The following is a 26,329-nucleotide window of genomic DNA, read 5'->3' on the forward strand; positions in this document are numbered from 1 at the left end:
CTCTTTTGGATCTACTGCTTTTGATATTATGTTAAGTTATACAAGAAGGAAGTTTAGAAAGGAGAAAAGGAATACGGAAAGAGGAGAAAGAGTGGCATTAGAAGCAACACCTTGTTAAGGGTCAAAAGTCAACCCCTAACCTTATATATTAAGTGACTTAAGTAAAATTTACATAAGATGACTAAACTGCCCCACCAGAACTCTTTTATATAAAAAAATAATTAAACTAGCAACTAACTAAAATAAAATAGATCCAATTACACCATATCACTTAATAAGAGTCATATAACCTAATGAGGCTACATGTACACTTATAAAAAGACAAAAATACCCCTAAATTCTAACAATTTGACACACATGTTCTATTGTAGATAAATAAATAATCTTCAAATTATCATAAGAAACTTCTAAAATGACATTAACTCGTAAAAATGTTAGTCTAAGTTGAGACTTAGGCTGCAGCCTAGTGGTCTCATGCGAGGGAATTCTAGATGGAAGCCTTAGCCTCCTCACCATCCCAGAACAAAAGCTTTGGGGCCGGGCCGAGCCATCGGTATCTGGGGTCTCGACGGTTATAGGACAAGCACCTCTGTTGCGGTTCTCAACGGCGCAACAAAATTTTATTCGAGGGCGATCTACTTCAGCGTTCTTCCGATCCGTTCAGAGGTACATATTAAATTTCTCTGTGCTCTCTTCAGCTTTTACTTCTTTGTATTGGAAATTTTCCTCCCGAAACGTGGACTGTATCTGTAATATGTTAAAACCATTATTCAAGTCTCTTTTCGAGACACTTATCCAGATTTGTTGTTGGGAGGGTTTCTCTTCGAATTTCCTTTACTTGAAGAAGAGATGCTTGCTCCGTTTCTTCGTGCCCATCATCACGATTTTGGGAAATTGGGTTTTGAACTCCAAAAAATTGAAGGTATGGTCAAAGTTGCATCGAGTTGCTGAACACGATATAGGTTTGTGCTTTTGAAGGAATCTACTTGTGCTTCACTTGTTTGGACTCTAACGCACTTCAATTTGAACCTGAAGTTTATTGGTGTTGACGGAGTTATTTGTGATGCGGCAGTCAGTTGGTAGAGCTGGCTTCCCAAGGGATTTCCTTCTCAACTAAATCGAGGTATTAGGAAACGTCCATGACCATGACCACTTTTTCTTGTCTGTGTTACGTTCTCATACTGCGTCTGCTAGCAAGGAGGAATGATATGAAAGCTGATACGACACGACAAGCTTTGCCATAAAGGAGCACTGATACAGCTTTTGAACAACTATGGAAATTACCGCTAGCATATTCTGGTTGTATTTTATTACGCTTTGATTTTAAAAGGACCGCTGTAGGAGATAATGTCGTGTTCAATTGTTCTATTGCTGTAATGTTCCATATCATAACAGGGCCTTTATGCTCCCATAGTCAAAATTTTGAATTGTGGTGCACAGAACCTGATAGTTCAAGCAACAGTGTAATGCCTTTCTGAGCCCCTCCAGCTCAGGGAGAAGCCTTCAGTCCCACCGGCAACCCAAAACTCCACGTCAGCCACAGCCAGAGAGAAGCTGTGTGAAGACCTGATTAAAACACTTCTTCCATGTTTCACATCCTAGCAGCAGAATTATGCACTTCTTGTAAAAATAAGTTTGGCAGTTGGAAGGAGAAGTACAGAATGAACAACTTCAGTATGAGCATATAGAACATTAACACTATAACATCCCGTGAGGGTCTTACTCTTGAATTCTTTCTCTATATAGATCTCCTTCCAAGATCCTTCACTGAGAATATGGGCATGAAGGCAAACCACATCTCTCATGGTAGAACTCCTATCCTTGGTGGGTTGGTGCAACCCACATTTGAGAATGACTTGGGATTTTATTGGTTTATAAAAGTGGACAATAGGCCTCCTACGTGTCCAGTCGTATGGGATGGAACTAATCGATTTAGGTTTGAGCCCAAGCCTGTTTGTTCATTTGTTTGTACCCAATTCATATGATCTATGTCTCGGGCCAATCTGTCTATTCTGTCTTGTTTGCGTGAAAAGAATGTTAGCAAGGTAAATTTCTGCATCCAAAAATGATTTGAGATTTTGTTGTTTTATAATATTGGGCAATACACATCGTAAGTGGCTAGTCATTTTTGTGATAGGACTAGGTCCAATCTTAACAATTTTAAAATAAGTATTTCAAACAATAAACAATGTTAAGAGCGATAGACACACAAGAAATATTACCAAGTTCTTTGGGGTCAATGAGTTGGATAATTTCTGGATAATTTCTAAAACCAAGGCTGTTGGTAGGTCAGTGATGGACTGGTGAATAGTTAAGTGGGATTCATTCTCTGCTACAACTACCATAAAAATTGGTATGAAAGATCAGAGAGTGTTGCTGCTGTTTGGAGAGAATTGCATCAGAAGGTTTGGGCCTTTCTGTAATTCATTTGGTTCATTTTTTTGGATTTTCAAACGTTTTTTATTTCTTCAATGGTTCTTTCAAAACAGTTTTGAGAGAAACAAGTTCTTCCTTGGGATTTGCAATAGATCCTAGTTCAAGGGAGGCTCAATGAAAGCACCTTTTTATAAATTTGTGATCAAATGACAAGATGAAGTTTTTGTAGAATGATCACCTTTTAGGGAAAGAGAGTATCACAAATAGAAAAAGGAGAAAGATTGCTAGGTTGAGAAGATGCAGATAGCTCAAGGTTTTTCTTTCCATTGGCTTCTCCTAACTACAACAAACTTCACTCGCCTTAATTTTAATTCACAGGCTGGTTTCTTTCTTGTCAAAAACAAGTAAGAAGGCACAATGAAAAGAAAAATTATAGAATGTTGATTTTTTTCTTTTGCTCTAAGTTTCAGCAAAGAAATCTTTCTATAGAGTTGTAAATTAGTTTTCTAAGGCATTCTGTTCTATTGTGCTGCTTAGATTTCTCTAGCAATGCATGAATATTGTGCCATGCAGTTATGACCTGGGATAGGTTGATTTAGTTGACCACAAAATTCATCGAGAAGCCAGTAGCTCCATGTCATATTAAATTTTCGTGCTTTTATGTTTTTTGGTTCTTATGTTTCAAAATGGTTGTTGATGTTGGATGTCAGTCCATCCCAAAATTACTAGCCAAATTTGGGAGATCTCTTCCTAACTAAGAAGCATAAGATTGTTCATTGACCAAATCATAGACTGGTGGACTTTTTTACCCATCAACAAGTATTTTATTGGTCCTCTCGGAATTTCTGACTTGACCACTACTGAGCTCTCTGGTCTCCTTCACGACTTGCGAGTTTTTCAGTGGTCCCCTTATTGTGGAGGGAGACTCCAAGATTGTAATTGGATGGTGCTCCACCTCATCTTTCCCCTCATGGCGTCATTGGCAGATTTTTCTTGATATTTTGGACATTGTATCCACCATTTCTGTACTAGGTCTCATGTAAAAAATATTTGATAGGTGAGAGGATGGAAAAGATGAAATCTATCAAAACTTGTTATCTATGGTAACAAGAGAGAGCAAAAGGAGGTCTCATCATTCAATTAATCGACCAAGTTGGGGCCAACTACCTCCCTAACTGCTCTAAGTACTGATTAAAGGAGAAAAGGATGGAAGCCCTCTTAATCACAAAGCAAATATGTTAGTACCTTTTTGGTCATGGTACAAGTGTGTGTGTGTGTGTGCACGTGGAAAACAACATCAACATCTTGTTGGTCATGCTAAAACATGTAAGATGGAGAATATTAGTGGCTTCTAATGAAATGGCCATAATTTGTTGAGGCCAATCTAATGTTTCTCAACAGATTTTATTTTCTTGCTTCCATTTTTTGTTATAATGAGAGACAACTTTTCTCATTGTTATTTTCATGGTTATGGTTGACTTCAGAGTGAAGATAGAACTGAAGTAATTGAGTGGAATTAAACTTATAGGTGTCAAATCTACATGCCAAAGCTGCAACAGGAGAGGTAAGTTCGCTTCCTGGATACACAATAGCTGCCATGAAACGCCGACGGGGGTCAAGAGCAGGCGACAAAAAAGGAAAGAAGAAAAAACTGACTGTTGTAGCCAACCATCCAGCCTCAAACTTTATTAGTTCAAATACAGAAGATGATTTGGGTTCAGACTATGATGATCAACTAGATACTACATTAGAGGCTGATACACCCTCACATTGGCATGATAAAGCAAACAATGATACAGATTGTCAAGGATATAGAGACAAGAATGTGCTGCAGTCGGGACATGGGCGTGTAAAAGTTAAGCTGAAGTCATCAAAGGAGTCTCAGCGAACATGTTCAGATACTCAAACACTAAGTGACACTGATAAGAGTAGCCAGCAGGTGGCTACCGACAGACACGGGGAAGTTGTGGAGAAAAAGGAAATGGGATCTAATTTGCAACCTGAAAGGCCTGTTATTGCTTCAGGAAGCTCTTTGAGGAGACTATCCACAGTGAAAATTAAAGCTTCCGGGGGATTGAGTTCTCATGTGCAGGATGACAGGGTGCACATGCCATTTGACAATGAAAACACAGATTCTCACATGAAGGAACCAAAATTACCTCATCACAACTATCAGTACAATGAGAAAGAACTGAATACAGCTCTCACTGTAAGTTGTAAAATTCATCAAGATTTGATTTCTATTTCTTGATGCCCTTAATTTGTGCCAAAGTAAGTTTCTTGCATGTATTCTGTAGGTGATTAAAAAGATCATGAAAATGGAGGCTGCAGAGCCATTCAATGTTCCCGTGAATCCTGTTGCACTGAGAATACCTGTAAGCATTCTGATATTATGCATTTATCTTTTGATTGGTGGTAGATTCACAGCCTTTTGTAATGTGCATGACATGATCAATATATTGAAGCTATACATCAAACTCACTGTAGGAAACTCTTTTGTCCTCTTTGACTTGGGCCCAGCTCTTCTCTCAGGGAAGCTGATTTTGTTTTTTGTTTCATTTTGTTTGTATTGTACTTGTATCCTTCCCTCCTTCAGGAGTTTTCTTAATGAAATTCCCTTTCTTATTGTTATAAAAAAAATGTATCAAACAGGTGGATACAGTTATGGTGGGTATTAGAGAAAGTATATTAAAAATCTTTGACTTTTTGGAAGTTTGAATATTTTCAACGGAATAGTTAGCTTTAGAAAAGCATTTAGTTTCTTATTAATTAGCTGATTCAGTTGGACAATTCATGAAGAGCACTTTTGGCTTTCATAGGTAAGTAGCTAGATATTTTGGGGCAGAGCAGTGGATTGGGCCTTTGGTGCAATGACCACATTGGGAGTTTATATTGTCAGCTCTTGGATTCAAGTCTCACCTAGGCTATTGGGTGTAATGTGCATGTGTAATCAAAATTAAGGAAAAGAAAACAAAAAAAGGTTTTGAGGTTGAGCTTATGGTAGGAAGGAATAATGAATCAAGTTGAGTCTGTAACATTTACCAATGAAAGCTCGTTGATTAAAGTGGTATCACATTGAGAATCAGGCCGGTAAGTTAAGTATTTCTGCTCATGATACAGACAATTGCTCCAGTTTTTTTTTTTTTTTTTTTTTTGGTGGGTGGGGGGGGGGGGGGGGGGAGGGGGGGGGATTGTGAATGACTTTATTGCTAAGAGCTTAAAAAATGAGATAATACAGAAAGGATCACCCTTGGGGATCAAGAGGAGAGGAGTTCCCCACAACAAGAGAAGGGAGAGGCACTCCTTCCTTAGCCAGCTTGTCAAATGCACTTTTTTTTTTTTTTGAGAAAGGAAGAATATATTAACAAAGGAACCAAAACTAAATACAAAATTTGGTAAGCAGCCAAGAGAAGATGTGCCCCGAGATACAATCAAAAACTCTCTCCGAGGATTCAAACTTAGCATTGAAGCATTTGCGATTTTGTTCATTCCAATGACCCCACAGAATTAAGGCAGTACAGACAGAGACAATCAACTTTCCTTTCCCAGGAAGAGCAATACCAAGAAGCATTCTACTGGTAGTAATTAGATTCGTAGGCAAACAAAACTTTATTCCAACCTTGAAAAGTATGGAGGGGTCCGCACGAGCCACGAGAAAGAACATTGCAGGAGGATATGGCTAGTTGATTCCTCCTCCGAATTGCAAAAAGGACAAAGGAGATCAATAGGGGTGGCCTCTCCGTTTAAGGATATCCATCGTGAGGATCTTATTGAGGCATGCACTCCACATAAAGAATTTTATTTTGGGTGGGGTGCATAGGTGCCACATAAAATTTACCTCGTGTTCAACCCGGTGGGGGTGTCACCCTCTTATGTAGTAGTAAGCAAAGACCATAGAGAAGACACCACTCTTATCAGGACACCAAATTAGCTTATCTTGTGTAAGAGAACACAACTGAAAAGGTCCAGCTGCCGACACACATCCAAAGCCTCAGTGTCAGACATACCCCTCTAGGGATGGAGGTTCCAACCACTACCTTGAAAAGCCTTTGCCACCGAAATTTCTTGACGCAAAGATAGGCGAAAAATTGCCAAAAGAACTCTAAAAAGGTTCATTCCCTGCTCATTAGTCTCCCCAAAATTTTTAAGACCGCCCATTACCCACATAGAATTTGATGGTTGAGGAGAAGGTCAAAAGAAGAAGGTAGAGGGATCTCCCAATCGGCGATAGGCATCTTTTGTTACCTTCCAAAATCCACCAAGGTGAGAAGTAACCGAGTTTGGCAACCACCATTTCAAAAGCAAAGCTTGGTTCATGTCCTTAGATTTTCAGATATTCAAACCCCCCTAAATACTTGGGGATACAAACTTCATCCCAACTGACTAGATGGTATTTAAAAGTATCGCATTAGCCCCTCCAAAGGAACCTTCTTTTGATTTTGTCCATGGCTTTACAAATGGAGGCGGGGTAGGGCAAGAAGGAGAGGAAGTAATTCGGAATGCCGACAATACAAGATTTTAGGAGGGTAAGACTACTTGCCTTGTTGAGAAACCGACCTTTCCAAATGGCGAGGCGAACTTCAAGCTTTTCAACCACCGAAGTCCAAAGGCCCCTATTGAAGCACCTGTTAAATCGAGGAAGCCCGAGGTATGTGGTTGTAATGTTGGAGGCCGAACATCCAAATAGACTCGCTATATCAGAGAGCAGCTCGAAGTCAATGTTGGAACCCATCAAAGAAGTTTTTCCCCAATTAACTTTCTGCCCAGATGCCAGTTCAAAAAGGCCCAACACCGGTTTGATCCTTCTAGCTCTTTCCATGTTGCCAATCCCAAAGATGTTAGTGTTGTCCGCATACTAGAGGATGGGAAAATTAAAAGCCGGTAAGTGGCTAGTAGGGGTCAGCCAACCAAGCTCCATGAGTGAATAGAAAATAGAGGATAGGAACTCTGCCACGATGTTAAAAAGGACCAGGGATAGAGGGTCTCCCTGTCTAAGCCCTCTTGTTCCTTTGAAGTAGCCACATACCGTGCCATTGAAGACGAGCAAATAGGTGGCTGAGTCCACACAACTCCTGATCCAAAATTTTCATTTCTCGCCAAAACTCATGCGATCCATCAGCTCGTCCAATAAGAGCCAGTTAACTTGGTCAAAAGCCTTTTTCAAATCAAGCTTGAGGGCAATTCTTGGATCATTGGAGCAGCTAAAGTGGCCGATGAGTTCATGAGCTGCCATAGTGGAGTCAAGAATATTCCTCTCCTTGAGGAAAACGCCTTGCCCTCGGTAGATGACAATCGGAAGGAAAGCCTTGAGCCGATGTGCCAGAATTCTGGCAATAATCTTGTATGTATTGGTGATGAGATTGATAGGCCAAAAATCCTCTGGTTTCTCGACATAGCTCTATTTTGGAACCAACGTGATAAAAGAAGCCCCAATAATACGAAATGTGATGCCCTTCTCATAGAAGCCATGGACCATGGCCGTAATATCCTCCTTAATACTTGGCCAAAACCTTTTGAAGAAATCCCCATTGAAACCATCAGGACTCAAGGCCTTATCATTTGCCATGCCTAAAACCGCCTACTCGACTTCACCAGTGGAGAAAGGAGACTCCAAGAGGGACGCAACTGTTGGAGAGAAGCGAGTGAAGTGAAAGTGCTGAATTTTAGATCTATTGTAGCATTCCTCTGAATACAGGTTTGTGAAAATCTGAATCATCACTTTAGTAATTGAACCAACATGACGTTACCTCATTATTGATACATAAAGAGGTAATTGCTGGTTGTAAGGGAAATGCTCCCTCAAACTTTGTAATTTTCTTCTGTTTTATTAATACATCTTTTTCAAAAAAAAGAAGAGGTAATTGGGTTGGATCTCCTCCTCGACAAGGTGAGGGCATGGAAACACTGTGTATTTGTATCTCCTTCTTTCATCCATTTGAATCTTGCTATTTGTTTCCACCGAATTCTTTCTTGTTGTGAAATTAAATTCAAGTCGGTAGTGAGAGAAATGCGAGAAGAAAATTCCGAGGGGGGTAGATATCTTTGCTCTTCAGTCGAATCCAAATCGGCGATCCGTGAGTGAAGAGAGGCCTTCTCGGCACCTAGTGAGGCACGACGGCTCGAGGCCCACTTCTTGAGTTTTCCTTTAAGAAACTAGAGCTTTAGAGGAAAGACCCACTCTGATCTACCTTTGGTTTGGCAATCTAACCACCATCCATTTATAAGAGGATCAAAATTTTGATTGAGGAGCCACGAATTCTCAAAACGGAAAGGGGAGGGTCCCCATCTACCAAAAGAAGTTGAGAGCAAAATGGGACCTATGATTAGACCCCACCTTATTAAGCACCCTTCTGGAAACATTTTCATATAATTGCAACCAGTCCGGGTAAGCAAGAAAACTGTCCAGCTTAGATGAGATCGGATGTTGCTGACTATTTGATCAAGTAAAGGTCTTTCTTGATAGGGGATCTCTTCCAAACCACAACCACCGATGAAGTACGCAAAACCCCACATGGAGGAGGTGATGCTGGAAGCCGGAGGCTTCTTCTCGTTACAAAAGCGAATAGCATTAAAATCCCCCACATATAGCCAGTGTGAAGCCCACATTTGATCAAGCTCCGAGAGCTCATTCCAAAATTGGCATCTCTCCTGATATCTCATGGGACCATATACTTCATCCAAGCATCAGAGCCTACCAGAAGCGCGATCCCGAAGGCAAATGCCCAAGGAAAATCAACCCTCCTTAACATCGAGAGCATCAAAACCAGTGGAGTGGATGCCATTGGAGTGGCGATGGCGTCAACAACCACTCATTCATTGATGAACAACACCATAACTCCCTTGCAAGATGATCAATCATCTCCTGACACAGTGTCTCTTGTAGCACAATAGGTTTAAGTTGAGAGAGGAAACGGGAGATTACCCCTCGCTTCTGATCAAAACCAACTCCTCTAACTTCCATGAGATTAAGATCATTTGTTACCCCGTTTCTAGACTCCCAGAGCGTTGCTGTCCTCTGGCAGCTGACCGCAGTAAATTACTCCCATGAGATGTGCTATGTTCATTATATTTTGCCATCTTTCATCATTGTATCTGTGTCGCTCGGCTTGAAGCTCCTCCACAAGGCGGGACGGCCTTTCATTTCTGGGAGGGATGGGGATTCGACTAAGGTTTGCCTCGGGTGGCTGTGGGGCATCAGTACTGGATTCGTCGTGCAGTGTTTGACTATTCTGGCAGCGTCTTCTTCGTTGGTAGGTGGCTAGATTAGGGGGCAAAACATTATGAGAAAAGGGCATGGCTTCAGTTGTGGACTCCGAATCGGAGTGTTCATATCTTTCAGCCTCAATCAATGATTGGGGTGGGGAGGCTGGCGGAGAAACCATTTCTTCCGTGAGATGGGAAAATCCGAGCTTGTTTGGGGAACTGGGTTTGGCCGTGGCTTGATTTCGGAGAGAGTGCGTAGAGATTTTTTGAGGGTTGTGCCTGCCAGGTGTTGAGAGATGCAGAAACCAAAATAGGGGAATGAGACCCTTCCCCGTTTCCAAAACCACCATCGTGCATGTTGGCGACAATGGGGGCCATGCTGGGTTCTTTGGAAAAAGTGTAGCTTCAGCATATGGGCTGGTAGAGAGGACGGCCTCGGGTGCAAGGTCCAGTAGCTGGAAAAGCAGTTGCAGAAAGGGGAAGAGACCTTTCCCCCTTATTGAGGCCTCCGTGTAGAAATAGGGAGGGTTCAGTTTGTGTGGTAGACGAAGTTGGGAGCCGTGCGAAGGATTTTTGAAATGGGGATGAGTGGGTGTGGGTGTTGCATGAGGAATGTGGTTGAAAAGAGGGGTCTGACAAAAGGGTAGGCGGTAGGTTCATAGACTTTTTCTGATGTGGGTGGTATTTCGGGAAATGACTTGGAAAAGAGGATGCCCTTAGTAGTTGGAAAAGCTGTTGTGAAGACTAAGCGTGCAAAGCTTGTCAGGTTCAAGAAATTCGAATATGAAAACGAGTTTGGTAGGGAAGTTGACAAGTCCGACGCAGTCCTGGAGATGATGGGTTGGCGAGTTGACTTGGCTGAGAAATAACTTGGTCCAAAGTGAGCTAGAGGTCTAGGAGGAAGAGCTTCCCCGTCGGTGAGGTCTCTCCGATGAACCCTCCGTACTCAGCTCCCCCGAAAGATACTCTAATCTAGATGAAATCCGTCCCAAAAACCAGCTTTAGGAAAAGGGGATCCGTCCACAGAGAGGTCGGTACGACAAAGGCCATGGCCATACCAAGCCTTCTTCTTCCTGTCGAGTTCTCTTTTTTTCTTTTTTTCTTTTTGAAAATGATGTATATATTAACAGAGAAAATTACAAAAGATGAGGGAGCAAATCCCTAACAACAAGAGATTGAAGGGTTGCTCCCTGCTTGGCAAGCACATCTACTGCTGAATTTGTAGATCTCGGAATGTGAGACCAAATACAAGAGAAGAGTGAGGCAATTTCTAGAATCTCCCGAAAAATGAGCAGTCATGTCCTCAAACCCATTTGATTGGCCTTCCAAAAGAGTGCGCGATTCGGCTGAGAGCACCGTTCGATCATAAGTTTGTCGGCAAAGCCCAAATCAAGATCTATTGCCAAAGGGGACCGCAGAGAGGGGTATCAGTCAATTCTGAGATCGAGACAATCCAATCGTGTTCCAGAGTAAGGACAAAGAGTGCGGCCTCTGCATCCTCACGAGAGTGAAGATAGAGAAGCCATTTAGGGACTGAGCAAAGAGGCTTTAGGCCAGTATTCGATTGGGAGATGATCGTGGAGTCACAAGGCAACGTCTTCTCCTTCCCGCTCATCGGATAGAACCTCCACAATGATGGTCGACATCAAATAGTTTCGGCTCGTAGTGAAGGAGTAAAAGAAGGGGGGGGGGGATGATGTTGGTCACATTTTCTAAGAGGGGCTGTGGGAGAGTGTTTTGGGGTCGACGCAGTAGTGCCTGATGTTACTGTGCAGAGCCACCTAGCTGAAGGAGGGACCGATACTCTTTGGGAGGTAAATCCGGGCCATGATGAGGCTTCCTCTATTCTGGATAATCTTACACTCTTGTAATCCATTTTTTTTGAACACCAAGAAGGAGAAAGAAATCACTCCAGCGTCTTGTAACATCGTTGAAGCATCGGAGAAATTCTGAGACAGCAGTCAACGGAATCGAGATAAAAGATCTTCTCGTCCCATTTCTAATCGTGATTCGAATACAAGTCCCATACTTATCTGACATTGGCTCCAATGCTATTTCCGTGCTTCCGAAATTTAGGGAATCTTCGAAGACATCTGCCTCTCCTTCCATTTGCCCTTCGATTCTGAGCTTTCTTCCCCAATCCATTCTCCTCCGTCGCATTCCTTTCGTCGGCCGTTGTGCCCCTACTGTGCTGCCGTTGTACCCCCACAAAAGAAACCGTATGGAGTTCGTTTGAGCAAATGGGAGGTTAGCTATCCTTCGTTGTTGTAAACTGGTGGAGAGCACCATCATCGCTCTCCCCTTGGCGGCGAGAGAGCCCGGAAAGTTTTCCATCCTCTCGTCGCCTGTCTTTGTGATAGCTCCATCACTCCTTTGCATTGTGGAACCCCTCCGTTCTACTGAGTATATGCTCTGTATCCCAACTCGTGTTGACAATAAGAAATAGAATCTAGTGGAGTTCCGTCAACTACACTATTGGCAGCGCAGAATGTTTTGCCAGGACACATCAAGGGAGTTACAAAAATATTTAATTTCCTCGAAAACATATAGAAAATGCCGAGGAGTGGGGAGTTCTCGCCATTGAGCTAATAACATTTGTTGAGTCCCCTTCTATGAGCATCGGGCTAGAGAAATATTGATGGAAGAGCTTGATGCCTTGGAGCAAAGTACAAATCTTTTTTTTTTACACGGTGATAATTTTATTATGAAGAAAAGCAAAAGAATACATCAAGGGAGGTCTCCCCTAACAACAAGAGATTGTAGGGAGCGACCCAATTTAACACACAAATCAGCAGCCGAATTGGCTGATCTAAGAACATGGGACCAAGTACAAGAGGTAGTGGAAACAATGTCCATATTATCAAGAAAAAGCAGCCAGTGACGCCACGGGGGGAAGGAGGTGGTTGAGCACTAGCCAATGACGACTTTGGAGTCACTCTCCACGATAAGTGGACCTCTGAAGCGATCTTGGTAGATGCGAAGCCCATGGAGGAGGCAAGAGAGCTCAGCAGTGGTCGAGTCTGCAACGCCGAGAGGACCAGAGTTTGACATTATAGCTATTCCTCCAAGATCAGAAATCTCCCCCCCCCCCCCCCCCCCCCCCCCCCCCAAAGCCAGCCAACCCCGAATTCCCAAAAGCGCTACCATCAAAGTTGAACTTGTAATAACCGGTGGGGGGAGGCTTCCAAATATCGACTCGGCAAAGCACAAATCTTTGCTTCAGCATAATCACATGGGGGAAGTGGAACCTAAGAAGGATAGCTACAGAGAGCGATCCTGGTTTTTTATTACTCCCCCAGTACCTGCAAGCCTGGGGTTGCCTAGAGAACACCTGTCAAAATTGAGCTTTAAGAGGCTGAGAGAAGGGGTCCAGCCTGCTTGCAGAGTATGGGGCTGAATGAAGAAAGCATCTCCAGTGGTCTCTGATAATTGAAAGAGGGAGGGGAGGTAGACCTTTGAATGTCTTAATCCAGATGACAGAGGTCTGAAAGATAGATTCAATAATACTGCCAATGGAGCTCTGCTTGTTGTTGAAGATTCTGTTATTTCTTTCATTTCTGATCAAACCAAGGAACTGCTGAAATAACTATTTCCAGAGAGTGGAGTACGAGCTGGTCTACTGATTTCTCAACTTGCTCACACAGCTTGCAAAGCGAGTCAATTATTGAGCACCCCCTTTTTTGAAGCTTGTCATAGGTGAGGATTTTCTTATAAGTTGCAGTCCACAGGAAGTGAAGAGCTTTAGGAGGACCAATTAGCCCCCAGACAAGGGAAATTTTATTTTCCTCTTGGCAGTCTGAGGGACCCAGGAGCTGGTTGTAGAGAGAGGAAGCAGAGAACTAACCATCTGTCATTAATGAACATATTGGCTTGTCATCGCCTTCCACCTGGAGTTGGCTGCCTCCAGCAATTTAAGCAGCGGAGAGACATCACTAGTTTCTTCATTGTTTAGAGCTCTCCTAAAATGGAGGTCCCAATTATGTTGCCGTGGGAAATACTTCTGAATGCTTGAATTGTATATTTCTTTGTTCTTGGCCAGGTTGGAGAGGGGGAGAAATAGTTTTGAAGAGCATTGGATCCCAACATATCAGACCAGAAATGGATATTGGAGCAATATCTAACATGGAATGTAATATGCCTCAGGAACAGATGCTTGCACTTGATAATTGCTTTTCAAATGTTTGATGATTTGTATGAAGGGGAGTCTGTAGGGAACCAGCAATCAGGACTAAACCCTTACAGTTAAGAAGCTGTCTCCATAGAGAGTTCTTCTGGCTTGCAAATCTCCACAACCACTTAAAGAGTGGAAAGCCTCGTGCATGGCTTTTGGCTTCTTGATGCCCAGGCCCCCGTCTTTCTTCTTCTCAGACTTCCTCCCATTTTACTAGAGGGAAACTGAATTTCTCCAAAGATCCCCATTACAGGAATTTATGGTGATTGCTTCAATTTTGTCAATTACACTTGCCGCACATGGGATAAGGGATAAAAAATAAGCAGGGATCCCAGCGAAAGTAAATTTTGTGAGGTTAGCACTGCCCCCAAGAGACAGCAACCTACCTTTCTAAGAGGCCAGTCACTTTGCAATTCTTACTAGAATGGGTTCCACAAGACTGCATTTGACTGACTATGGAAGAAAGGCAGGCCAAAGTAGGTAGAAGTGAATTCCAGCATCTTGCACCCAAGAATATGTGCCAACCTTTCAAGCCAATCTTGGTGAACATTCACACCATACAATCCTGATTTGGCCCAGTTTACTTTCTGCCCTCATACCGACTCATAGAGGAATAAGAGAACTTTGAAGCTGAGAATTTGCTCCATTGAATCATCACAACAAACAGATGGTGTCATCACTGAATTGCAATAGGGGCATTTTGAGGGAGCTATTGTTAAAGCTGAAACAAGAAATACTATTATTTCACTGGGCTGCTTGACAGGAGTTCAAAGCTTCACTAACTATGTTGAAAAGCAAAGGGGATAGAGCATCCCCATGCCTTAAGCCTTGAGATCCTTGAAGAATCCCATGACAGTATGATTATTAAGGTTTGTGAAGATAAGTGAAGATATGTTACTTTTGATCCATCTCCTCCACCGTTGTCCCAACCCCATCTTACCAAGTAAGAAATTGAGAAGTGCTCAATTAACCTGATCAAAGCTCTTTCCTGTGTGGATTTTGAGGGTGACATCCTCTTTTCCTCTTGTTTGTATTCATCAACAAGCTCATGAGCTATGAAAGATGGGTCAAGGATCTGCCTACCTCCAATGAAGGCACTTAGGAATTCATTGATGATATGTGCGAGAGCTTTCTTTAACCTTTTTGAGAGCACTCTTGCAATCAGTTTACAGGGCTGGAGTTTTAGAGTGATAGGTCTGTAATCAGTTGGGCTTTCTGCCCCTTCTTTCTTTGGGAGAGAGCAATGAAGTAGGTCCCATCCCCTTAGAGGGAATGCCGTTTCCATAAAAGTCTGCAAACATGGTCATTATGTCTTCATTTATGAAATTCCAGCTATTGAGGTAGAACTCAGAACTGAAGCCATTAGGACCCCGGGGATTTTCAACTGGCATGGTTTTAAGGGCCTTTTCAACTTCCTCAATTGAAAAGGGCCTTCTAGATCACTTTGTGTGCTGGCTGAGATAAATTTGAGTTGGATGTTTTGGCCTGCTGATAGCCTCATCTTTGTAGAAATTTTTAAAAAGAAGTTGGGAATTCTTTGGTCATTTCCTCTCTTTTTGAGCTAAGAAGCCCTTGAACCATCACAGCGGAATTTTTGTTTTGCCTCCTATAAGCTGAAGCCATTGTGTGGAAGAATTTAGTGTTGGTGTCAATTTCTCAGCCATTTATACTTTGCATGCTGCTTCCAGTATAACCTTCCTTGGAACACAAAGTGATCATATTTTTCCTTCGGAGCATCTCTGGACAGAAGACAGATCAGAGAGAGCCCTTGATTCTTCTGCTTGATCAAGGATCTAATACACTCGAGCAACTTGGCTTGCTTGTTAGGATTTTTTCAGAAATTTCTTCTGCACTCAGTTTCTGATCTTTGCTTTAAGGCCTTTTAATTTTTCCATAAACCCCTGCCTGCACTTCCCATACAATTCAATTCAGACCACCAAAGAAGTGCCGCAGGGAAATCTGTCTTCTAGCCATACCGATTCAGACCGCAAGGGGTGAGGACCCAATGAATCAGGGTTGCTTTCGATTAGAGGAGGAGAGTGATCGGAAATAGGCCTTGGCAGAATTCTGTCTGAACTTGATGAGAAGTGGTCTACCCACTCTTGAGACGCTAAAAACCTGTCAAGCTTGGATAAGATTGGGATCCTTTGCCCTTTAGTCCTGATAATAGGCACCAGAAAGAGGGAGATCAATTAAACTTTGGTTGTCAATTAATCGGAAAAAGCTCTCATAGCAGGAGGGGACTGACTTGCATTAGAGGTTTTCTCCTTATTTTATCTGGTAATATTGAAATCTCCACCAATAAGCCAAGGCATAGTCTATCAAGTGACAGTGGAATTGAGCTCCACCAAGAAATCTGCTCTGTGAGCATGTCTGTGAGGATTGTAAACCGAAGCTACGAACCAGATGAAGCTGTCTTTTTTAGATTTGATTTTGATAGCGATCAGCTGCTCAACTTGGTGAGAATCAAGAATTTCAACCAAACTAGGATTCCAAATAACAAGAATGCCACTGGTGGGGCCAATAGCAAGGAGGAAATGAGTAAGCTTTACTGTTGGAGGGTCTCGTTGACCTGCACCAAATGGAGTGTATGCTGTGTAAGCTATACTTCCTATACTTCTTTCTAATTTATTGACAGTGCTGCTTTCCTTGGGTAGAGTATATACGTGGAAGAAAACGAGTAATGGATTAGGTTGATACATTAGCTTTTAAACAATAAAAACAACCAGAATGATATCCCAGTGAGAGTTGCTGATCATATCTCTGGGCACATTTCCTCTTGGCTGCTTACTAAGAAGGTTTCTTCCCCATTCATGGGCTCTACTATTCAGGATAATTGGAACTATTTGACTCGATTACATGCTCGATCAAAGCCCCCTATTGTCAAGAAATAGACCGCCTAGACTCAAACTCCTCAAGCTTAATTTTGATGGCTCTTCGTAATCCCTGGATTGCCGGCTTTGGGGGAGTTACCTCTGATTCCTCTGGTAATCAGTTATTTTCCTCCCCTCGGGGATTTTGGATTCGACGACGGCTGAGCTACATGGTCTCCTTAACGGGCTTCGTGTCTTTAGCAACAAGTGTGGGGGGCCTCTTCACCGTAAAGGAGATTCCAAGGTGGTAATCTATTGGTGTGATTGTGCCTTCGCCCTCCTGGCGCCATTGGGATGTTTTCCTAGAGATTATGGATATTGTTTCTCACTTTAGTTGTATTTGGACTCACATTCCGAGATCTGCCAATTCGATAACTGATGTACTTGCTAAACAAGGAGTAACCCTCCAATTTCCTAGAGATTATGGATATTGTTTCTCACTTTAGTTGTATTTGGACTCACATTCCGAGATCTGCCAATTCGATAACTGATGTACTTGCTAAACAAGGAGTAACCCTCCAATTTCTTGTTGTTAGGGGTCTGCTCCTTTGATTTTGTATTTTGATTTTGGTTCCTTCGTTAATATAATCATCCATTCTCAAAAAAAAAAAAAAAAAAAAAACAAGCAAACTGATGTGATGAGGCAGTTAGATTGTGAATTGTATCTCTAAGCATGGGGCCTGCCTCCTTTGAAGTGCAATGGAGGAGTAGATGGTTTCCCCTCCTATGGAGATTGTTAAAAGTGAGGATCTTATTTCAGCAGGCGCTCCAAAGGAAGAATCGGATCTTGTTGGGAGCGGATAGGTGGCCAAGCTATTGACACCTCGTGCTCAACCAAACCTTCAGTCCAGCCCTTGATGTGATGGAATGCAGATGAGACCGAAAACTTTCCATTCGCAGGCATCCAAATAATTTTATCACGAATGAAGAAAGAAAAAATATTTAAACTCAAGTTTCAAGAATTGAAAGTCTTTCCAAACTGCATTTTCCTATTTCAACCATTCTGAAATTAGAAGTTTTATTGGATAAGCAGCTTGCTGATTTTGTGGAAGCATAACTCAAATAAAAAATTTCTATTTTGATTAAAAGCTCTAATTAGAAAGCCTTTTCAATTAATAGTTTCTTGTTTTTAGTCATCTACTTGTCTTGAACTTTAGTGTGGCCATTGTTATTTGTATATTACTTGTTGTATGTTCTTTTTCTTCTTTTCGTAATGCATTTGATTCTGTTTTCTGCTGCCAGGACTATTTTGATATCATAGAGACTCCGATGGACTTTGGGACAATATGCCATAATATTGAACATGGCAACAAGTATAGGAACTCCGATGATGTTTATAAAGATGTTCAGATTATTTGGGACAATTGTCACCGCTATAATAATAAAGGTGACTATATTTTGGACCTTATGAAACGTGTGAAGAAAAACTTTGCAAAGCACTGGATCGCAGCTGGGTTGCATAGCGACACTACAAAGAGGAGTAATGGTGAGTGCTTTATGACTTGAGATCTGAACATTCAGTCTTTAAAGCATGTTGATGCCAAGTTCCATAAATAGTCTGGGTACTGAGTTGGCTATTCACCTACCAGCCTGACCTGATCAAAACTGGTTCTCCTCAGACATTATAGTAGGATGCTTGCTTTTGGTCTGAAATTGGATATTTCTACTGTTGAAGAAGAATTAAGTTTATGAAGTGGCATAGCCTGTAATTACTTAGTGTTTTACAGCTCTTTATTCTCTATCATCTATGAGGGTGTTTTAGGTCCTTGTGTACTAAACTTGTCAATATAAATAAAATGGATTGTAGAGGGCTCAACACATAACTCGAGCTCCTCTTATTGAACTCTAAATCTCTCTTTATTCTTCTATACGTTGAGCTCTAGTCCACCAACCATGGCTGTATCTAACTTTTTCTTCTTTAGAAAAGTCACATCATTTACGAGGATATTATTTGCTTCATTGTATTTAAAATAATGCCTAAAAATAATAAAAATAAGAAAAGATCTAAATCATTATCTTGAAGCGGCTCAAAGAATACTAAGATATATAAAAGGTTCTCCCAGAAAAGGGCTGTTTTTTAAGACGAATGATCATCTTAAGATAGTGTACCCAGATGTCGACTATGCTGGGTCTAAATTGGACAAAAAATCAGCTATTGGCTATTGTGTGTTCTTAGGTGGAAACCTAATAAATTTGAGAAGAAACAAAAAATGGTGGCCCCCTTTAGTGTCTAAGCTGAGTATATAGCTATGACTCATACAATCAGTGGACTAATGTGGGTGGAATCAGTTGTATGGAATTGAATCTACTAAGCAATGGGTCTATGACTATGTACAATGACAATCAAGCAACTATTTTCATTATTGGAAACCCAGTTTTTCATGAAAGAGTGAAGCACATAGAAGTGGATTGTCACTTTGTTATGAAGAAAGAAGTGGCCACTCCTTGTATTCGGTCCAATGATCAAATTGCTGATATTTTCACCAATGCATTAGCAAAAAAAGAATTTGGAAACTTTTGTAACAAGCTGGAGCTCATGTATATTTATGCTACAGCTTGAGGGGGAATGTTGAAAAGTGTAGAAGGGTAGTTTAGTAATTTCTCACGGTCTTCACCTCATAGGAATAGTTCTTATCTTATTCAGTATGTTTGATAGTTTATGTAGGTCAAGTTTCATGTAATTAGGTGTGATGTAGGAGTTATAAGGGTGTAAGTGAGTTTGAGCGAGTAGGGGCATTATTGTCCTTATACATGTTTTAAGCTATAAAAGAAGAATAGGGTCAACCAGAACCCTAATCATGAGACATTGAACTCGCTCTTGCTGCCATCTCCTCTCACTTTCGCTCTTCTCTTCTTCCTCTCTCAATCCCTCTTATTCTATATTTTCTCACATGGCTTTGCTCAAGGTATTTAATTTCATGTTAGGCTGGGCAATCAAGTTAAATTTGGGGAAGATGAGGGGATTGGAAAGGTCTCTTTACCTGATGTTTTCCCCCTTTTGTTTATATTAGTTCATGACCTGCAGATTTTGGGTGAGAATTCTTTTAAAAATGGGTCATGGGACTTGCATTCTGGGAGGAACTTAACGCATAATGATATAGATGAAGTATTTAGGTTGCTAGCTATTTTATTCAATCATCTGCAAGTTTCGTAGTACTGGAAGGTACACTGTATCATTGTTTCATGCACATTTTTTTGCTCCTATTATGTGCAAAGCCATCCTTCAGCATTGGTTTGGAGGTATCCAGCCCAGCCTAAAATCAAGTATTTTATGTGGTGTGTGTCAAAGGTTAAAATCCTCACAATAGATCTGCTACATCATAAAGGTCAGCTAGTCCAGGAACAAGTTGGAAATTTTGGTTTCAAATTGATGAGTCTCTTGATCACTTATTTATGCATTGCCCATGCACTGTTGTTGTAATGGCTGTCATTCTGCAAAAGTTTAGCTTCCTTTTCTGCATTCCTAATTCCTTTTCAGATTTATTAGTACAAATATCTTCAAGATGGTCATTCAAGTAGTTTGCTCTATCATTCCAAAGGGTCATTTCTTTGAAGATCTGCAATTTAAAAAAAATAAAATCTCAAAGATTGTCCCCATAATTCATTATTCGAAAGTCCCCATAAAATAGGTCCTGTATACTCAAACGAAACTGTTCCATTTTTGGTGGTCAATGGTCCATAGTACACCAGACAAGTGCTCCTTTAAGGATCTCTCTCTTTTGAGGACTTATTTTATTTTATTTTGTTTATTTATTTTTTTGATGGACACTCATTTCCAGTTTCTTTTTTTTCTCAAACTCTCCTTGACTTGTTTCTCTGTCAAATAAGTTTTGTAAAATCCTGACTTGGGCACTCCTCATGCTTGCTTTTGTTTTCAACAAACTCATCACTGATATGCATTGTATGGAATGATCTCAATGGTTGTTTGATGAATGTTGTGTTCCATAAGATTTGAATTGCTATTAACATGAGTGGGTTGCTTGAATTAAAGATGCAACTTCAGACCATGATTCTGGAACATTGGAGAGTCTGCATCATGACGATGATCATGGAAGGGGCAATGCTTTTGTGGAACCATTTGGAAGAAAGACAAATACAAAGAAATCCGAGCTGGAAATTGGCGGAAGTCCAAGTCTAAGTGGAAGGCCAAACGGTAAGGAAAAATGAAGTTTTATTAGTAGGATCTTGTTACTGACATAGCATTTGAACTCATGTTTAGCAAGTATAGAAACTTTATGCCTTCTTATGCTTGCTGCTTAGGTTGCTAACCAGCTGAAATCCAGGTTTTTTCTTGTCAAGATTTTTGGGGTATTTGCTGTTCTGTGTTGTCTGGAAGAGTTGATGGTTTATATCTTTTCTGAATGTTGGTTGAACACCATACTCTGGTGAGACTTGAAACCTAAGACCTCACACTAGAAACCACCACATATGGCCATTGAGGCAACACCTTGATCCACTTTTAGTTGGTGTTTGTTTATCCTAATCAAAATCTATAGTTATGAAGATCATTGTAAAAAAATTTGAATGGCAAATGAAGATATTTTAATGAATATAATTTTAATCAGGTGCTGGAAACATCCAGATGAAGGGTCTTGCATCTTCCAGTCAGGAAAAGCCACTTCCGAAAGGTGTCTACCTAAAACAGAAAAAAAGGGGACGTCATGGGTATGTACATAGTTTTCTGTGTATATATATACTTTTTGCACTTCTGATCTTCATGGGTTATTTGAAAGAGCATTGGGCTATTGTGGTCCAGATTCTTTCACTTTGATAAGGGGGGAGGACCAAGGTTTTGTCAACAGGTGGTATCCTTACCAGTTTAAAACTTAAAATTCGGATCAGTTACATGTTCCTCTCTTGTGGTAGTTGGTTTGTCTGCCTACAAAAGAAATACATGCTGACTTCAAACATGTTATGATTTCCTGCAAATTTTGATCCTTTTCCCCTTGATATGTTTATCATGCCTTTAAAAATGTTTCGGGGGGTGGGTGAATTGGAAGAGTTTTTAGCAGTTTTTTCTACTGTTGAACTCCTTTGTCTATTTTATTTTTCTGTGTTCTCTTTCAAAAAATTTATTTTGAACTCTCATTTATGCAGAATTGACCTCCATAAAAGTGATTGCCTATGTGCTGTCTGTGTTGTAAGGCGTCGCAAACGTGAGAGATTTGCTCAAATGGTGCAAAATCAGATCACTGAAAAAGGAGATGTGAAACCATCTCCAGAATTTAAGCTGGAGGTAGAGTATGCCTTTTTGATTTCCCAAGGTTTGATATTCTGATGTGCCTGTCTAAGCTGGAATTAATTGTTTTATTTCGATGTTTTTAGAAGAGTTGGATGACACAATGCTGTAACATGCCTAATGGGACACATCTGAGTTTTTTTTTATAGTTCTATATGTTTGGGTGAGGGCGGTGTCTCTTTTCACAAGTTTGTTTTGGTGACATATTCTTCTTCTACCCCTTATTCCCTGTCACAGGAAATGTCTACTTCACGTAGTCCATGCAGTGAAAATGTGTTGAGAAATTTGGAAACTCCAGTCGACCATGATTTGGAAACTGATACTGAGGACCATGGACATGAATATAAGTTGGAGACTCATCAGGACAGTTTCCTACAGGAGAAGCAAGGGATGAATGAAAACGAGGGTGAGACTCAAAAGGATGAATGGGAAGATAAACCTTCTGGCCATGTTGGTCAACATTCCCAGGGTGTAGACATAAAAGATGAGATTCCTGTATGTAATGAAGCAGCTATGTGTGATCTCGAAGAGGGTGCGCAGAAGCATGAGGTATATATCATGCTTCAGTTTTGGCATGCTTGGCATACATTTTCATGTTCAATCTTGTTTTGCCATTTGGTGTTGTTATTTTTTCTTTATCTTTGTGTGTCGTTGCAATTTCATCTGTTTATGCTGTTTGAAATGTCCAGGTATTGAAAGTGCATACATATAAATTGTCTTACCTCGTGTTCCTTGAATATCAAGTTCCATTGCCCTTCACTGTTGACTGAAAAGTCGTCTTTTGATTGTAGGAATCATCAAAGCAGCATAATCAGGCCCAAATTATTAGCAGCCCTCTCCACTATGAAAACCCTGCAATTTTGCGCCTATGCGGTATGCTTTTTCCCAGTGATCCCAAATCTGGCTGGAGTGGACCTCATTCCTTAATCCACCATGACTTGCCAGCACATGATACTCCTATCAATTCGGCTATTGCAATGTTCATGAAGTAACCAAGAGGTTTGCTGCTTTCTTTGAGGAACTCTTTATGTTGTTGAAATTGTTGATGAATAAAATTCGATGTTTCGAAAATGGCAACCCTCTCTCTGTCTTTCCCTCCCTCACTGATAGCAATATGCTGGTCAAATCATAAAAAATTGAGGTCATGTTGATTTTGATGACGCCTTTCACACTTAGGTTGTCCATATGAAATACTAGCATTTGCCAAAGAGCAATAGTACATTCAGCATGGTGGCCTAGGTGAGAATAACATAAAGTCTCCTTCAATATAGTTGCATTGAGACCATTTACCAGAAGTTGGTGTCATTCTTCCCACCGCCATAGACTGGGTTGAGAACTGATTTACATGGTGTTGAAGAAGATAGGAACTTTTTCCCATGGCAATTTTGTGCCGTCTACTGAGAAGCTTTTTTTTGTCAGAGGACAGGTAGACTTTGATTTCTTCACATGACATGGGAGGTCTAGTTTAACTCAACTGAAACTAATGCTGAGATTGTAGTAACAAAAACGGGTGAATCAGGGAGATTCAATTGGAGAGAGAGAAAGAGAGTTGCTGGGGCTTTCCCAGTAAGGGGAGAAAGGACAGTGAGCTATAAATCGGAGTTTGAATAAGAGTATTTGGAATGACGAACATTTCATATTGATTGAATTGATGAATTGATTATACCCTTATTGATTGGTAAAGTTTATATGCCATGAGGTGAGCAACATTTTTTCTTTATCCTTGGTGTTCCTTTCGTTTTACAACATAAGACTCTTTTAAGTTGAGGCTGATTGGTCTCCCTTTTTCTTGAGATGAGATTGGTCGGCTCTCAAATCTGCGTTGTGATGCTTGTACTGTTTCATCAGGTTACTTGGATGTTTCGAGTCTATTGATCAATGCATACAAGCGAGCAATAGATTTTCTTTAGAAAGACTGAGATCAGTGAGAGACTGCCAAATGGGGGGACAGACCATGTTGGTAATTGGAAGTGTCAATAAGTGGAGATCCCTGATTTGAGGATGAAAAGAGCCAATGATTTTCTGAAGTCATGGTTCTCAGCGTCTCTTGCTTTCTCCCATAACCTTGACTTGAAAATCTTTTTTTTTTTTCAGTTGTAAAATTTTCAGTCAAAAATATGTTTTCGGAAATACTACGGCGGAAGAATTTCCAAATAGGAATAAAATCTCTAGTATTCTTAGAAAGGGTAGTGATAATAAAGCATTAGTAAGCACCGAGTAGTTTACCATCAGTGAGCTGTGGTTGGATTGGCATGAAGCCCTTTACCTTACTAACAAGGGGTTGGATCAAGTATTAGGAGGTATGGGATGCAAAAATTTAACCTTGTCAGAATTTGATTGATTTACTTGACTCAAATCCCACCTGTGTTATTTGAAAAAGAAGCCCCTGAACCAGGTTTATTTATAAATTGGATCAGGTTTGGGTTTGCCATATGGACCCGGTGGGGTCCTGGTTTATTTGTACAATCCTTCAATAAATTTGAAGCAGACTAAACCGGACAAGTCCATTGGATTATTGTCACTTCTTAAAGCAATTTCTGTTAGTAGTTTTTTTTTTTCTAAAATTTCTCTGTTTTTCTTTTTTATGTAGACTTTGACTTCTCTCCTTCAATTTACTATCAATTTTTAGCATGGCCTAGCTTTTTGCAAGATTGCCACTCTCTTCTTTTTCTGCATTCGGATATTGAACTTGATTTGTTGTTTACACCTTCCTCCAGATTTTCATCTTGCAAGGAAATTTGCCTAAATCTTCTCTTAACTATTGTATTGGATGTGGATATGATGTTGGTATCCATCTTAAAATTCCTAGAACTAATTCCTCTATGGAATGTGATGTTATAATCATATCGTGGTAAGATTTCTAGATTGGCTCAAGCTTACTGCCTGAATTCAGGATTGTCCACTTTTCTTTACTTTTGTTTTTGAATCCCGCAAGAATTTTGGGTTCAACCTTTTTAGAAGGAACTCACTCACTCTGCACTAGCTAGAGGAGAAGAAAGAAACAGGTCTCTTCCCTTTCGTCATTAAAAACATGTCTTCACCACTTGAGAAAGTGGATTCCCTTTAAAATAGAACTTTTCTTAGTGTGATATTCTAATTAGGAAAGTGGGGTGCTTTCCAAGTTTGAGTTTTCCTAGGATAACATTAGGAAACACTAAATTGGATATAGGAAAATGTCTTCACCACTTGCAAAAGTGGATTCCCTTAGGGTTTGTGGAAAAGAAAAGAAAACGAAAATTTGACCATTATTGTTCCCAAAATGGTTAGTGAAAAGGAAAATTTGATCTTTTCTTTTCTTTTTATTTCATTTTCTAGGGGTTCCAAATAGAGTTTTAAAGCAATGTTCTAACTAGGAAGGAGGGTTGCTGCCCAAGTTGAGTTTTCCTAGTATTAACATTAAGAAACACTATTCTGATTGTGTTTTTGGCATCCATGGTTTGGTGCTTCTTAGCTTTTCTGAACCCACTAAGAAAAATTATAGTCTGAGCTGTGTAAAGAGAGTGCATTAGGTAATTAGTGTTGTAAACCACTACAAGAAACAGATTTTTAGCCACAAAAAAAAACATATTTTTAACCATAGGTTAAATATGGTTTTGAAAAACATTTATTCGGTAAGCTCCAATGCTCTAGTATACCTTTGAATCAAAATTATGTGATCGTACTCATATATTGCTAGATTTCTTGAGATATTTTTAAATGACTTTTGACTCTAGTCTTCAAGTGTTCTATCTTCAAATTAGTTGCTTCTTCAATATGACTTGATACATCGTGTAGTTGAAGGTCTTGTATTGAATTTGTTGATTTTTTGTATAGACCTTGATCTTGAAGGAAGTGCATCTGGAATGCTTAGCTTGCAAATATTAATAAAATTATGATTAATTCTTATTATTATCAAAATATGGATGAGAGTCAACCTAGGTTAACAAGTCCTACATAGGAGAATTTATAGAATTTGTTTCTCTCCCATCTATAAATTGAGAGCTTCAAAAGCCTTGTAATCATCTTCAATCAATACAAACCTCTTTCATTAGCCTGACGCACCCAAGGCATATTGACCAACTATTTAAAGGTCACTTAGGCTGCTAGTCCTCGATCAAAGGGTGTCTATCTTCATCGAAGGGGCTCTACCCTTGGCAACAGTACGCCAATTCATTTTTCTATCACTTAGTCTATATTTTAGCTATAGTATCGTAGATTATATTTAATTATATTAGTTAGATATAAAGTAGCTTTAGTGGGTTCACGTGTGGTAAGTGTTACTAAGTAAAATATGTCTTCATGAACTTATTATAATTCCTGCAAGGTTAGTTTGACATACTATCCAGTGTCCTAGTTAAGTAACTTATTGTTCACTTGAGCGAGTAATGCTCATTTAGAGAATTTACACCTCAATGAAGTGTTTATAATAGTGAGTCTTTTCCACAAGTTATTCATTAGAAGTACCTAATATGATCTTATCCTAAAAAA

At 40.3% G+C, this 26,329-nt stretch overlaps 1 protein-coding gene across 6 annotated transcripts in view; it reads left to right on the forward strand.

Moving 5' to 3' along the window:
- Positions 1–515: 515 nt before the first annotated feature.
- Positions 516–26,329, forward strand: part of LOC137945693 (uncharacterized) — a 30,310-nt gene continuing 4,496 nt past the window's right edge. The window contains exons 1-10 of one of the 6 annotated variants that reach the window (XM_068791672.1): positions 574–666; positions 1,036–1,123; positions 3,905–4,585; positions 4,674–4,751; positions 17,866–18,109; positions 20,615–20,776; positions 21,189–21,288; positions 21,721–21,859; positions 22,100–22,411; positions 22,654–23,024. In XM_068791672.1, the coding sequence (XP_068647773.1) occupies positions 3,974–4,585; positions 4,674–4,751; positions 17,866–18,109; positions 20,615–20,776; positions 21,189–21,288; positions 21,721–21,859; positions 22,100–22,411; positions 22,654–22,854 (1,848 nt within the window). In that variant the 5' untranslated portion in view covers positions 574–666; positions 1,036–1,123; positions 3,905–3,973 and the 3' untranslated portion in view covers positions 22,855–23,024. Of the gene's footprint in view, positions 667–691; positions 923–1,035; positions 1,124–3,860; positions 4,586–4,673; positions 4,752–17,865; positions 18,110–20,614; positions 20,777–21,188; positions 21,289–21,720; positions 21,860–22,099; positions 22,412–22,653; positions 23,025–26,329 lie in introns of those variants that run through there. The other 5 variants (XM_068791673.1, XM_068791674.1, XM_068791671.1 and 2 more) reach the window with 5 other exon arrangements.

Source organism: Aristolochia californica, unplaced genomic scaffold (assembly GCF_029961685.1).
Source record: "Aristolochia californica isolate CCGP_79_NKW_82.1479 unplaced genomic scaffold, dmAriCali1.0.hap1 SCAF_12, whole genome shotgun sequence".
Lineage (NCBI taxonomy): Eukaryota > Viridiplantae > Streptophyta > Magnoliopsida > Piperales > Aristolochiaceae > Aristolochia > Aristolochia californica.